At 56.5% G+C, this 13,584-nt stretch overlaps 1 protein-coding gene across 6 annotated transcripts in view; it reads left to right on the plus strand.

The window, feature by feature from the left end:
* Nucleotides 1-13,584, plus strand: part of TBC1D24 (TBC1 domain family member 24) — a 34,624-nt gene that overhangs the window by 12,055 nt on the left and 8,985 nt on the right. For 3 of the 6 annotated variants that reach the window (XM_034940963.3, XM_034940964.3, XM_055100654.2), the window contains exons 2-7: nt 8,977-10,056; nt 10,653-10,670; nt 11,181-11,339; nt 12,300-12,363; nt 12,756-12,851; nt 13,189-13,411. In XM_034940963.3, the coding sequence (XP_034796854.1) occupies nt 9,092-10,056; nt 10,653-10,670; nt 11,181-11,339; nt 12,300-12,363; nt 12,756-12,851; nt 13,189-13,411 (1,525 nt within the window). In that variant the 5' untranslated portion in view covers nt 8,977-9,091. The remainder of the gene's footprint in view (nt 1-8,976; nt 10,057-10,652; nt 10,671-11,180; nt 11,340-12,299; nt 12,364-12,755; nt 12,852-13,188; nt 13,412-13,584) is intronic. The other 3 variants (XM_063598220.1, XM_034940965.3, XM_063598219.1) reach the window with 1 other exon arrangement.

Raw genomic sequence — 13,584 nt, forward strand, 5'->3', positions numbered from 1 at the left:
CCCAGCCCCTCAGCACTGCCAGGGCCGCCCAGCTCGCCTTCGCCCACTCTTGCTTCCACATCTGAGGGGCACCGTCCCCACCCACAGGCTGCCTCCACACCTTTCCGCCCCTTCCACAGCAGCAGGCACAGCCCTGCCCGTGGGGTTCCCCTAGCACTTCCCCAGCTGCCGTGGTTGACAGCCTCCTCTCAAGCCGCCTCTCCCTGGCACAGAGGCGGCACCTCAGTGGAGGTCTGTCATGTGACGACCTGCAGGACGAGGGAGCCGCGGTCGTATGCTGCCTCCTCACGTTTGCCGTGACCCGGGACAGGAGCGGTCCCCAGGAAGGGAGGCACGGTGTCGGGGTTGGCGTTGGCCGTGTTAAAATGTCATCAATGAGGCTAAATGTGTGTTCTGTCTTTGTACATGAAAGAGAGTTTGTTTTCAAATCCGGTTGTTTGGGAAAATCACATTCCCCTCTGAAGAAGCGAGACGTGCAGAGGCCTCGTGACTCAGGCTGTCAGGCCTGGAGTTTGGTGCTGGAGTTTGGTGTTGGAGTTTGGTGTTGGAGTTTGGTGCTGGAGTTTGGTGCTGGAGTTTGGTGCTGGAGTTTGGTGTTGGAGTTTGGTGCTGGAGTTTGGTGCTGGAGTTTGGTGCTGGAGTTTGGTGTTGGAGTTTGGTGTTTGGGGATGGCAGGTGGTGTTACTAGTGGCAGCCTTGCCGGGGTGGCCTGTGTCTCCAGGACTCGTGGGAGGGCCCTGGTACTAGAAGTGGCCGAGTGCCCTGAAGTCCCAGACCTGCGTGGGTCCTGCCTGTGCTCAGGGACCCTCTGGAGCCTCTCTCGGAGGTCCTCGCTGTCCCAGGATGAAGGGAGATGGAGCAGCAACAGCAGCCAGCAGCTGTGGGGTTGTGTTCCGCCCCGAGGCTGGGGTGAGCTGCTTGTCTGCTGGAGTGAAGAGGCCAGCTGCCGCGCTGGGGCCCCTCCTGCCCCGTTCTCCACAGTGAGGATCTACTTCCTCCCACATCCATGCTACCTCCCACCTGCCTCCTGGCTAGAAATTAGCTCAGGGCGCCACACTCCTGACAGACGGCCCGCCACCCAGCCCTGGCTGCCTTCCTCTTCCTGTGGGCGCCTTCAGGGGGTTTGCTGCCAGGGACGGATTTGGGGGTTTCTTGGAGCTCCCATGGAGTGAGGACATAGGCTGCTGTTGGGTGTTCCTGGCTGAACACTGGTCAACTGGCAGGAACTGCCCTCCCTGGGAAGGCTGCTGGGGCTGTGGCGGGGTGGGGGTCTGCAAGCCTGTAGCCATTTAAAGGGCCCCTCCTCACGTGGTAGAGCCAGGACTGTGCCCTGTGGCCAGAGGGCACGGTGGTCACATGTGTCAGATGACATATCAAGATAACATTTTGGGGAAATAGAAATCGCTTATACTCATTACTCATTGGCACATAGCTTTTTTTTTTTTTTTTTTTTGTGGGATGGAGTCTCACTCTGTCGCCAGGCTGGAGTGCAGTGGCGCAATCTCGGCTCACTGGAAGCTCTGCCTCCCGGGTTCACACTACTCTCCTGCCTTAGCCTCCTGAGTAGGTGGGACTACAGGCGCCCGCCACCACACCTAGCTAATTTTTGGATTTAGTAGAAATGGGATTTCACTGTGTTAGCCAGGATTACAGGCGTGAGCCACCGCGCCTGGCTGCTTTTTTTTTTTTTTTGAAATATTTGGCCGGGCGCGGTGGCTCACGCCTGTAATCCGAGCACTTTGGGAGGCCGAGGTGGGTGGATCATGAGGTCAAGAGATTGAGACCATCCTGGCTAACACGGTGAAACCCCATCTCTACTAAAAACACACACACACACACACACACAAATTAGCTGAGCGTGGTGGCGCGTGCCTGTAGTCCCAGCTACTTGGGAGGCTGAGGCAGAAGAATCACTTGAACCCAGGAGGCAGAGGTTGCAGTGTGCCGAGATCGTGCCACTGCATTCCAGCTTCGGCGACAGAGTGAGACTCCTTCTCAAAAAAAAAAAAAAAAAAAAAAAAACAAGAAAGAAATATTTGCTTTGGAGCAGGAACAGAGTGAGACCCTGTCTCAAAATGAATGAATGAGGCATGGCCCAGTGGCTCACGCCTGTAATCCCAGCACTTTGGGAGGCTGAGGCGGGCGGATCACGTGGTCAGGAGTTCGAGATCAGCCTGGCCAACATGGTGAAATCCCATCTCTACTAAAAATACAAAAAATTAGCCGGGCGTGGTGGTGGGCGCCTGTAGTCCCAGCTACTCGGGAGGCTGAGGCAGGAGAATGGTGTGGACCCGGTAGGCGGAGTTTGCAGGGAGCCGAGATCGCGCCACTGCACTCCAGCTTGGGCGACAGAGCCAGACTCTGTCTCAAAAAATAAATAAATAATAAATAAATAAATAAACGAGCGAACAAATGAATACAAACATTTGCTTCTGATCTGCAGGTACCTTGAGCTCTCAAACAGGCGTGGCGTTTATGAGGAAAGGTCATGTAGGTCCCTGGAGAGGCTTCCCGGGTGAGAAAGAAGCCGCACTGGGTATGGAGGGCAGCTTGGCTGTGGAGAGAGGCATTAGGAGGGGACGGTGGCCTGTGAGAGAGCTGCCCCTGGCCCGTGCAGTTGCACCTCCCTCTGCAGGACCGGCTGCGTGTTGACCCGCCGGGACCGTGATGTCCCAGGCATTCTAGAACACCTTTCTAGCACCTGGCCTGGGACCCTGTAAGGATGAGAGCGTCCTCAGGCAGCTGAGCGGTCCTGGCCGGCCGGGCTGGGCTGAGTGCTTTCTATCAACAGGCTCAGTAAATCCCGCAACAGAACAGGGACTGGAGCCCATCCCTTGCCAGTTTCCCACTGTGCTTGGAATACAATCCATGGGCCCGTGGGTGTGTCCGTGCTGCCCTCTGCGCCCTGTAGCGCAGCCAACCTGTTCCTCCCTCAGCCTTTGCACCTACTCTGCTGGTGTCTGGAGCGCTTCGTCCTCAGCAATCCCGGCTGCTTCCTTCTCACTCCTCTGGCTCAATGTCATCTCCTGGGAGAGGTGTGCCCTGAGGATCCTCAGTAAAGTAGCTGTCACCCTCCAGACCCACGGTGTGAACCCCCACCATCTGAAACTGTCTGTGTCGGTAATTCTTGTGAGTCTCGTGGGTGTCAGGTGGAATTTTTCCTATTTTCCTGGAATTGCAGGCTGGGCCCAAGGCTGAGGACCAAAGACAGGAGGAGTGCTTCTCTGCTTCACACTCAGGGAGCTGCTGGCAGCTGGGCTGACAGGTGCCACCTCGGAGAACCAGCGCCACCTCACTCCATGCCTCTGCAGGGAACTGGAGCCTGGTGGGGAAGCACACTTTAGGTGAAGGCAGTGCAGTGTTCATGGCGAGCAGCGATTCGCTCGGACCCCAGAGGCCACAGGAAGATGGCTTCCCCCACAGGAGGCACCCTCACAGGGCCCTGCTGGCACTGTCTGCCTTGGGCTGCCTGAACCCAGAGAGAGAGTGGGATAGACTGTTCATGGGGTGTCACCCTTATGTCACCTGCACCCCACCCTGTCAGTCCAGAGTGAGGCTCAACCCACAGGGGTTGCTTGGGAACTGTTGCCCGTGAGGAGTTGGGTGTTATTATCGGCTCCGCTCTGCAGACATGGCAACTGCAGGTTAGGGAAGATGCACGGCTTGTCCGCATTTCAAGCAAACAAGTGGCAGAGCTGGACTTTGTGGCCAGGCCTGTCTAACTGCAAAGCTGCCCCGTTTCCACAGTAGCCCCTGCCTCCCCTCTCACTCCCTCCCCGGCCACCGCCTCCGGCTCTGCACCTTTGTCAGGGGTTGGGGGACTGCAGGGAACAGAGGAGGCCTTGTTTGCTGCGTAGGAGCAGGTGCGGCTTATGATGTACAACAGCAGCCAGCCAGCAGATAGACAGCAGGGAAAGCCACTCGGCCGTGAAAGCTCACCTCCAGAGTGTGGTCACTCAAGCCCATAAGTGCTCCAGCCTGGGATAGTTTATGTTTTTGATCAGTTTCCACCTCCCCTTACCTCCTCATCTCAGTTGCCAGTTTAAAGAAAACCTCACTCAGTTGTGAATGCAAGAAAAAGGTTTGGCAGGATATATACCAAAATGTGAATAGCGATTATCTGTATGTGGAAGGGGAGTAGGATTAGAGAGGTAATTTAAACAGAACTCTACATTTTTACTCCCTAATTTTGGTACTATTTGACTTTTTGTGATTTTTGCATTCAAATATCACCAGCGTAATGAAAGACTTTTTTTTTAACCTAAGGAAACCAATCTGGACCTCGTTTTTATTTATGTATTTATTTTTTATTTTTGTTTTCATTTTATTTTTTTTTCAGACAGGGTCTTGCTCTGTCACCCAGGCTGGATGGAGTTCAGTGGTACAATCAGGTCCCACTGCAGCCTTGACCTCCTGGGCTCTGGTGATCCTCCCACCTTAGCCTCCTGAACAGCTGGGACTACAGGTATGCGCCACCACGCCTGGCTAATTTTTTTTTTTTTTTTTTTGAGATGGAGTCTCACTCTGTCGTCCAGTCTAGAGTGCAGTGGCTCCATCTTGGCTCACTGCAACCTCTGCCTGCCGGGTTCAAGCGATTCTCCTGCCTCAGCCTCCCACGTAGCTGGGACTACAGGCATGTGCCACTATACCCGGCTAATTTTTTGTATTTTTAGTAGAGACGGGGTTTTACCTGCTGGCCAGGCTGGTCTCAAACTCCTAACCCTGTGATCCACCTGCCTCGGCCTCCCAAAGTGCTGGGATTACAGGCATGAGCCACTGTGCCTGGTCCACCTGGCTAATTTTTGTATTTTTTTGTAGAGATGGGGTTTTGCCATGTTGCGTGGGCTAGTCTTGAACTCCTGGGCTTGGCGTCAAAAGATCGTCCCCGTTCAGCCTCCCAAATAGCTGGGATTATAGGTGCATGCCACCATGCCTGGCTATTTTTTTTTTATTTTTGGTAGAGATGAGGTCTCATGATGTTGCCCAGGCTGGTCTTGAACTCCTGGGCTGAAGTGATCCTCCTGCCTGAGCCTCCCAAAGTGCTGGGATTACAGATGTGAGCCCCTTTGCTGGCCTGGACCTGGTTTTTATAGATGCCTTAAGTGGGTTGTTGCCTTGTGTGCACAGCCCCAGAAATGTCGTGCTCTCTTTTTGAGTGAGGGTTTGGGGAACAAGAAAGAATCCAAGGGCTCCCTCGGGTCTTTTGCACACATCCTTGGCTCGGGGATCCCTGTGAGTCCCGCACGTCGCCGGACCATTCGCGGCAGTAAACACAACTTGGGATCTGCATCTCCCTAAGGGAACTTCGCAAGGTGCACCCACAGCTTTTACTGTTTCCAGTTTAATATTCAACCTGAATCTGGGGCCAGCCGAGTGGAGGCTGGTGCTGCTCTGCCCAGCTCCTGTTCTGTTTAGAAACATGTTTATTGCCTTAAGAAGGAGCCAGTTCTTTCACCCAAACAGGATGGGCCTGGAGTTCTTCCAGAGGCTAGTGGGCCCGTAGCAGGGAAGGAGGGATGTAAGCTGTGGATAACCGACCGACACGTGTAAGATTGTGCAGCGTGACCCGGGCGTGGCTGTGCGCATGTGAGTGGACCTGTCGGCCTGACCTTCAGGACCAGGGAAAGGGGGAGCCCTCACTGCCTTCCCTCCCAGGACAAAGCAAACCAATCAATGGTCTTAAGGGTTTCTTTTCTTCTGAGGCCTAGTCCTGCTGTGGGCAAGGTTTTTCCAGTGGGATATATTAAAATCAACTTCGGTGGCTCACGCTTCTAATCTCAGCACTTTGGGAGGCTGAGGTGGGCGGATCACCTGAGGTCGGGAGTTCGAGACCAGCCTGACCAACATGGACAATCCCTGTCTCTACTAAAAATACAAAATTAGCCGGGTGTGGTGGCACATGCCTGTAATCCCAGCTACTTGGGAGGCTGAGGCAGGGGAATAGCTTGAACCCAGGGAGGCGGAGGTTGCAGTGAGCTGAGATTACGCCACTGCACTCCAGCCTGGACGACAGTGCGGCACTCTGTCTCAAAAAAATAAATAAATAAAAAATGGCTAAAATGGTAAATTTTTTGTTTGTTTGTTTGTTTGTTTGAGACAGAGTCTTGCTCTGTCGCCTGGGCTGGAGTGCAGTGGCACAATCTCGGCTCACTGCAAGCTCCGCCTCCCAGGTTCACGCCATTCTCCTGCCTCAGCCTCCCGAGTAGCTGGTACTACAGGCTCCCGCAACCACGCCTGGCTAATTTTTTTGTATTTTTAGTAGAGACAGGGTTTCACTGTGTTAGCCAGGATGGTCTCGATCTCCTGACCTCATGATCCACCCGCCTCGGCCTCCCAAAGTGCTGGGATTACAGGCGTGAGCCACTGCGCCCGGCCTAAAATGGTAAATTTTATGCTATGTGTATTTTCCCACACACACAAAAACACGTGTCGAGGTGTTTTCCCAAGACAGTGTCTCGCAGACGTGCGTTTTACACTATGATTTTTACTTTTCACGAACTGTTTTAAAGCAGTATTTGCCTTATAATAGGTAGGTGAATGTTCTAGCTGCAAGAGAAACTGGAGTGGTCTGGTCACTTAACCAAAACTTGCTGAAGCAGACCCCTGTGGCACACTGGGAGCTTCTACCATCCCAGGTGGAAAGGTTAGTCTGATGTGCGTAAGCAAACCTTGCACTTTTGTGCGCAGGACGGTATCCTTGGGCCGGGGCAGCCACCTGTTGTCCAGAATCCCACAGGGCACGTCTTACCCACTCCTTTTATGTTTGCCTGAGCCCAGGGGTTGCTGTTCTTGGAGAAACACCAACCGCCCCCACTTGACTTCTGGCCCATTCGGATCCAGAAATGTGCAGTTTTAAAGCTGCAGCACCTTCCATTTAGGTCCCAGCTCTCCCTCTGGAAAATGCCTGCTCCTCACCAGAGATTCCTCCCTGGAGCACCTGCCTGAAGCATAGCTTTCAAGCTGGTGGTTTTAGAAAGTTAAGAGCTGGCTTCAGAATTCCGACAGGGTGGGATAGCATAGGCTGTGACTTTCTTAGCATGCACAGCTGGTTAAAGAGAACTGGGAACGGGCTGGGCGTGGTGGCTTACGCCTGTAATCCCAACACTTTGGGAGGCCGAGGTGGGTGGATCACGAGATCAGGAGTTCGAGACCAGCCTGGCCAACATGGTGAAACCCCATCTCTACTAAAAATACAAAAACTGGCTGGGTGTGGTGGCGGGTGCCTGTAATCCTAGCTACTCAGGAGGCTGAGGCAGGAGAATCACTTGAGCCCGGGAGGCGGAAGTTGCAGTGAGCCGAGATTACGCCACTGCACTCCAGCCCGTGCGACAGTGCAAGACTCTGTCTCAAAAAAAAAAAAAGAGAGAGAACTAGAACGAAGCATCTCTTTGCTCAAAGTGATCTTCTCAACTGGGGGTTCCTTTTCAGAAGGCCCCCAGGGTGCAGGGTGGTGTGTAGGAGCCTGGGGTGGACCATGCTCGAGTGGAAAGGTGTTTTCAGCAGGGTCAGCCTCTTTTTTTGGTAGAGATGGGGTCTCACCATGTTGCCCAGGCTGGTCTTGAACTCCTGGCCTCAACTAGTCCTCCCACCTTGGCCTCCTGAGTAGCTGAGATTATAGATATGAGCCACTGTGCCCAGCCAAGGGCCAAGCTCTTGAAGCCCTTCTGGGAACTCTATCTCTAGCCTCTCATTACTCAGAATCTGTGTGACGTATTCCAGTAACTTCATAAGTTCTGTGAAAAGAAGGTATACTCCAAAGTTTGTAACGGCTTCTCAAAAGTCACTTATCTTAAGTGGAAGCCCTTCTAATACTTACACAAAGATTAAGGTAAATAATGTGGCTGCGCAACGTGACTCTCACTCGTAATTCCAGCATGGTGGGAAGATCACTTGAGGCCTGCGATTCAAGGCCAACCCGGGTGACAGAACAAGACCCCATCACACACACACACACACACACACACACACACACACACAAAATAAATAATAATAATAATAATAAACAAAAAAACAGGCCAGGAGCACTGGCTCACGCTTGTAATCCCAGCACTTTGGGAGGCTGTGGTGGGTGGATTGCTTGAGATCAGGAGTTTAAGACCAGTCTGGGTAACATGGCAAAATCTCGTCTCTACTAAAAAGAGAAAAAATTAGCTGGGCGTGGTGGCGCCTAACTGTAGTCTCAGCTATAGCTGAGGTGGGAGGATCACCTGAGCCCAGGAGGCAGAAGTTGCAGTGTGCCGAGATGGTGCCATTGCACTCTAGCCTGGATGTCAGCACAAGACCTTGTCTCAAACAAAACAAAACAAGGCCGGGCACAGTGGCTCATGCCTGTAATCCCAACATTTTGGGAGGCCAAGACAGGAGGATTGCTTGAGCCCAGGAGTTCAAGACCAGCCTGGAGAGCATAGCGAGACCCTGTCTCTACAAAAAAATAAAAAATTAGGCCGGGGCGGTGGCTCTCGTCTGTAATCCCACACTTTGGGAGGCCAAGGCAGGCACATCACAAGGTCAGGAGTTTGAGATCAGCCTGACCAACATGGTGAAACCCTGTCTCTACTAAAAATACAAAAAATTAGCCAGGCATGGTGGTGCATGCCTTTAGTCCCAGCTACTCAGAAGGCTGAGTCTGGAGAATCGCTTGAACCAGGGGTGAGGAGGTTGCCGTGAGTGGAGATCGTGACACTGTACTCCAGCCTGGGTGACAGGGTGAGACTCCATCTCAAAAAAAAAAATTAACTGGGCATGGTGGTGGACACCTGTCGTCCCAGCTACTCAGGAGGCTGAGGCAGGAAGATGGTTCAAGCCATTCAAGGCTGCAGAGAGCAGGGTCACGCCACTGCACCGCACTTCAACCTGGGCAACAGAGCGAGACCCTGTCTCAAAAGAAAAGAAAACTACATCACATTTGAAAACATACGTTCTTTAAAATGTGAACCTTGAAACACAGATGCTAAAAGTGTTTTTTTAATCCTGCAGGGTGTGAGATGGCAGACAGGTTTGCAGAAAACCCTCAGAAAGGGGGCTGGAGGATTTAGCCACTCTGTCCTCCCCTTCCGGCAGCCCAGGGCCTCCTCCCGAGCACAGCGGCGCTATGGACTCTCCAGGATACAACTGCTTCGTGGACAAAGACAAGATGGACGCTGCCATCCAGGACCTGGGGCCCAAGGAGCTGAGCTGCACTGAACTGCAGGAACTGAAGCAGCTGGCGCGCCAGGGCTACTGGGCCCAAAGCCACGCCCTGCGGGGAAAGGTGTACCAGCGCCTGATCCGGGACATTCCCTGCCGCACGGTCACGCCCGACGCCAGCGTGTACAGCGACATCGTGGGCAAGATCGTGGGCAAGCACAGCAGCAGCTGCCTGCCGCTGCCCGAGTTCGTGGACAACACGCAGGTGCCCAGCTACTGCCTGAATGCACGCGGCGAGGGGGCCGTGCGCAAGATCCTCCTGTGCCTGGCCAACCAGTTCCCCGACATCTCCTTCTGCCCCGCCCTGCCGGCCGTGGTGGCCCTGCTGCTGCACTACAGCATCGACGAGGCCGAGTGCTTCGAGAAGGCCTGCCGCATCCTGGCCTGCAATGACCCCGGCAGGAGGCTGATCGACCAGAGCTTCCTGGCCTTTGAGTCGTCCTGCATGACGTTTGGGGACCTGGTGAACAAGTACTGCCAGGCGGCCCACAAGCTGATGGTGGCCGTGTCGGAGGATGTCCTGCAGGTCTATGCGGACTGGCAGCGCTGGCTGTTTGGGGAGCTGCCCCTCTGCTACTTTGCCCGGGTCTTTGACGTCTTCCTGGTGGAGGGCTACAAGGTGCTGTACCGCGTGGCGCTGGCCATCCTCAAGTTCTTCCACAAGGTGAGGGCCGGGCAGCCGCTGGAGTCGGACAGCGTGAAGCAGGACATCCGCACGTTCGTCAGAGACATCGCGAAGACGGTGTCCCCTGAGAAGCTGCTGGAGAAAGCATTCGCCATCCGCCTCTTCTCCCGCAAGGAGATCCAGCTCCTGCAGATGGCCAATGAGAAAGCCCTGAAGCAGAAGGGCATCACCGTGAAGCAGAAGAGGTAGGTCGCCGGCAGCCTGTGAGGGGCACACCCAGGGTCGGGGGCTGGGGCAGGACGTGTCTGGCATGAGCTCATCCTGCCGGCCTCCAGGCGGCCTCTGCCCATGGTCCACCCAGCCATCTGTGCATGGCTGGAAAGACACTGAAACAGGAAGGGCCTTCCCAGTTACAGCCACAGACGAGGGACATCGGGTCCTATCCTCTGGGACCAGGCCCACGGCTGAGATGAAAGCTGATGCTGGCCATGGGGTCGGAAGGCATCGTGGGAGGCCAGGCCCACTCCCAGGGTCATTTCAGGGCAGCCCCTGCTCCACCCCTTCAGCTCTGGGCTCCGTGGCTGGTCTCTGCTGTGGCTGCTGGGCGTGGCCTCCCCGCCTGGAGCACAGCCCCAGGGGAGCAGGGTCAGGAGTTCATGGTGTCTGTCCTATGTGGATTTGGCAGCCAGCGCTGTGATGGTGCCATGCTGTGGCCTGTTGACGTGCAGCCCTCTTTCTTCTGGGCCAGCAAAGGCCTGTCGGGGGATCGGTACTCACACTAACCTCTCTTTGTCTGTTTTATTTTTCTTCTCCATGTCCGTTGCTTTCTCCTGTTTTTCAGTGTGTCACTTTCTAAAAGGTAGGTCTGAAACTGTATCTGCACACCTGGCCTCTGTCTTTCCACCAGGCTGACTCTAGGCCAGCTGCTTGCTCTGGGTCTCAGGGCTGCTCTCGTGGGCCAGCTTCAGCAGCGCTGCCTCTGAGCCGGACTGATGCTCAGGCGCCTTCTGTCTGTCTGTCTGCCTGCCTCCCTGCCTGTCTGCCTCTGTCATGCTATCTGCTGGTGTTTGGCTCACCCTGAAGCCTTGTCTTGCCAGAGCAGTTGCTCTCTGTCCTGATTTCTTAGAGAAAAGGTGCATTGTCCCCATCCAAGCTGGGCACTTTCCCTTCTGTAATGGGTGGGAGGTGGGGCTCCTGGGAACTTTCTCCCCGTTGGGCACCTAGAACCCGGCCCTAAACCGGGGCCGGGGCAAGCAGGCGAGAAGTTCCCTCTGGGTTTACTTCCAAAGAGGCTCTGGGGCATACCTCGGGGGGCATGGCCTGGCTCCAGACGTGCCTTCGGGCTCTGACCCCTGCTCACTCCCCTCAGGCAGTTTGTACACTTGGCCGTCCATGCAGAGAACTTCCGCTCGGAGATCGTCAGCGTGAGGGAGATGAGAGACATCTGGTCCTGGGTCCCCGAGCGCTTTGCCCTGTGCCAGCCCCTTCTGCTGTTCTCCTCCCTGCAGCATGGGTACAGCCTGGCCAGGTAACACCCCAAGGGGCCAGAGCGGGCGGCAGAGCCGCCCAGCCACGTGTCCTGCCCACAGAGGCTGGAAATGGGCCTCAAACCTCAGCACCTGGTGAGGCCCTGCTTCTTCCTGTGGGGCCTAAGAATCAGGGTCCCTTTCTGGGCTCTGTCCTCCCCACACCACCCAAACTTTGGGGGTCATGGCAGGCGTGCCACAGCTTGGGGCCGTGCAGGTGTCGTGAAGACGCCTGGGAGGCAGGATCCCCACCTCGGAGCTCACAGCATTGTCTTGGTTGGGGGACCATGTGGGCGGCAGGTCCCGGCTGTGCTCGCTCCCCACCCTGTCATCCACATGGTGCTCTGTCGGGGACCCGGGGCATGCTGCCCTCCAGGGTGGTGCTGCCAGGTGCAGCCAGGGAGCCTCCCTCCAGCCTTGGACAGCATGTGGCCGTGGGAGCTCTGGGTTGGGCCTGGGGTGACCTGGAGGTGAGGCAGGCAGAGCTGGTCCAGCCCCCACCCAGCGCCATTCACAGGTTCATAACAACTCAAGCATTTTGGCACAGCTGGAGCCACTTCTCCTGGCCCTGCCAAGGACACCAGCCAAGCTCCAGGCGCCACGTTGGCAGACCCGGGCCTCTTTGGCTCCCACATGCCTGGGCTGCGAGGATGGCCCAAACCTCCCCACCGCAGGGACCTGTTCCTCTGGTTCCTGCTTCCCCAGCCCCTGGCGCTTGGCTCTGCACTGGGGCCTTCCACTGCAAGGCCTCTCCCCTGAGTCACACCAGGGCAGGCTGTCCTGGGGATGGCAGAGAAGGGCCAGGTGAGAAGAACACCTGGGTGAGGGTGTTGTCAGGACCCAGAGAGAAGGAAGCACAGTTCCCAGGTCTTCGCCCCAAGACAGCCGGGGCCAGCGGAGGCTGCAGGAGGCGGCTGGGAGGGTGTGCAGGGTGACAGCTGGCATGCGTGTCTCTACGCCAGGTTCTACTTCCAGTGTGAAGGACATGAGCCTACCCTCTTGCTCATCAAGACCACGCAGAAGGAGGTGAGCAGGGGCCCTGGAGCCAGGGCTGACTCTGATGGGCTCCAGGGCTGGCTCTGATGGGCTCCAGGGCCTAGGCCTCCTGGGCCGGATCCAGAGTCAGAGCGTGGGTACGGCCAGCACATGGGGCTCATCCCACACTCAGGGCCACAAGGGGAAATGAGACTATCCCCAACACAGCCCCCGCCCACCCTCATTGCCAGCCCCAAGCCAGGGGCAGGGTGCACACACTTGCAACACTGCCTTTCCCACACCACTCCTGCCCTGGGGTGGGGGTGGGAGACGGCAACGCCTGCACCCCCACCCGTGACCTGGGACAGGCCCGTCAGTAGTCTGGAGCACAGGGACACTCCTGGGGGCCTGCGGGCACAGCCTCACCCAGACCTTTCCCCCAGGTGTGTGGTGCTTACCTGTCCACAGACTGGAGTGAGAGAAATAAGTTTGGAGGCAAACTGGGCTTCTTTGGGACCGGAGAATGCTTTGTGTTTAGGGTGAGTGGGGCCAAGTGCCCCCAAAACCCCATGCAGACCCTGTAGGTGCATCCCTCCAGGAGCACCCGCCTGCCCTGGGGACACTGTTGGGTGTCGCCATGGCAGTCACCCAGCAGCGTCATCGCCCTGTGTGCTTCCGGGTTTGATCATTCAGCCGCGCGCTGCTCCGGGGCAGGGGGCCTCATCTGCTCGAGCCACCAGCTCCCCAGCCCCTGGCTCGGGCTGCACCCACCTTGGGCTCTGGGTGCAGATTCACGGGATGAAACGGGTTGTGGCTCTGGGGCAGAGGGGCCTGCGAACGCCCGCGCCAGCTCCTCACACTCCCCTTCCACTCCAGCTGCAGCCTGAGGTGCAGCGCTACGAGTGGGTGGTGATCAAGCACCCCGAGCTGACCAAGCCCCCACCCTTGATGGCTGCCGAGCCCACCGCCCCACTCAGCCACTCCGCCTCCTCAGACCCCGCTGACCGCCTCTCGCCCTTCCTGGCCGCTCGCCACTTCAACCTGCCCTCCAAGACCGAGTCCATGTTCATGGCCGGGGGCAGCGACTGCCTCATCGTCGGTGAGCGCCAGCAGACGGGGCTCTGGGATGAGGGTGTGGGGTCTGGGCAGCTGAAGCTGCTGCACCCAGCCCTCCCTGACCGGGGTGGCAGAGAAGAGGCCCTGGGTGTCAGGGTGGACCAGGCATGATGGGTGGGAGGGGGCTGGAAGGGAGGGACCAGCCTGGACAGCTGG

This window comes from Pan paniscus, chromosome 18 (assembly GCF_029289425.2).
Source record: "Pan paniscus chromosome 18, NHGRI_mPanPan1-v2.0_pri, whole genome shotgun sequence".
NCBI classification, from domain to species: Eukaryota; Metazoa; Chordata; class Mammalia; order Primates; family Hominidae; genus Pan; species Pan paniscus.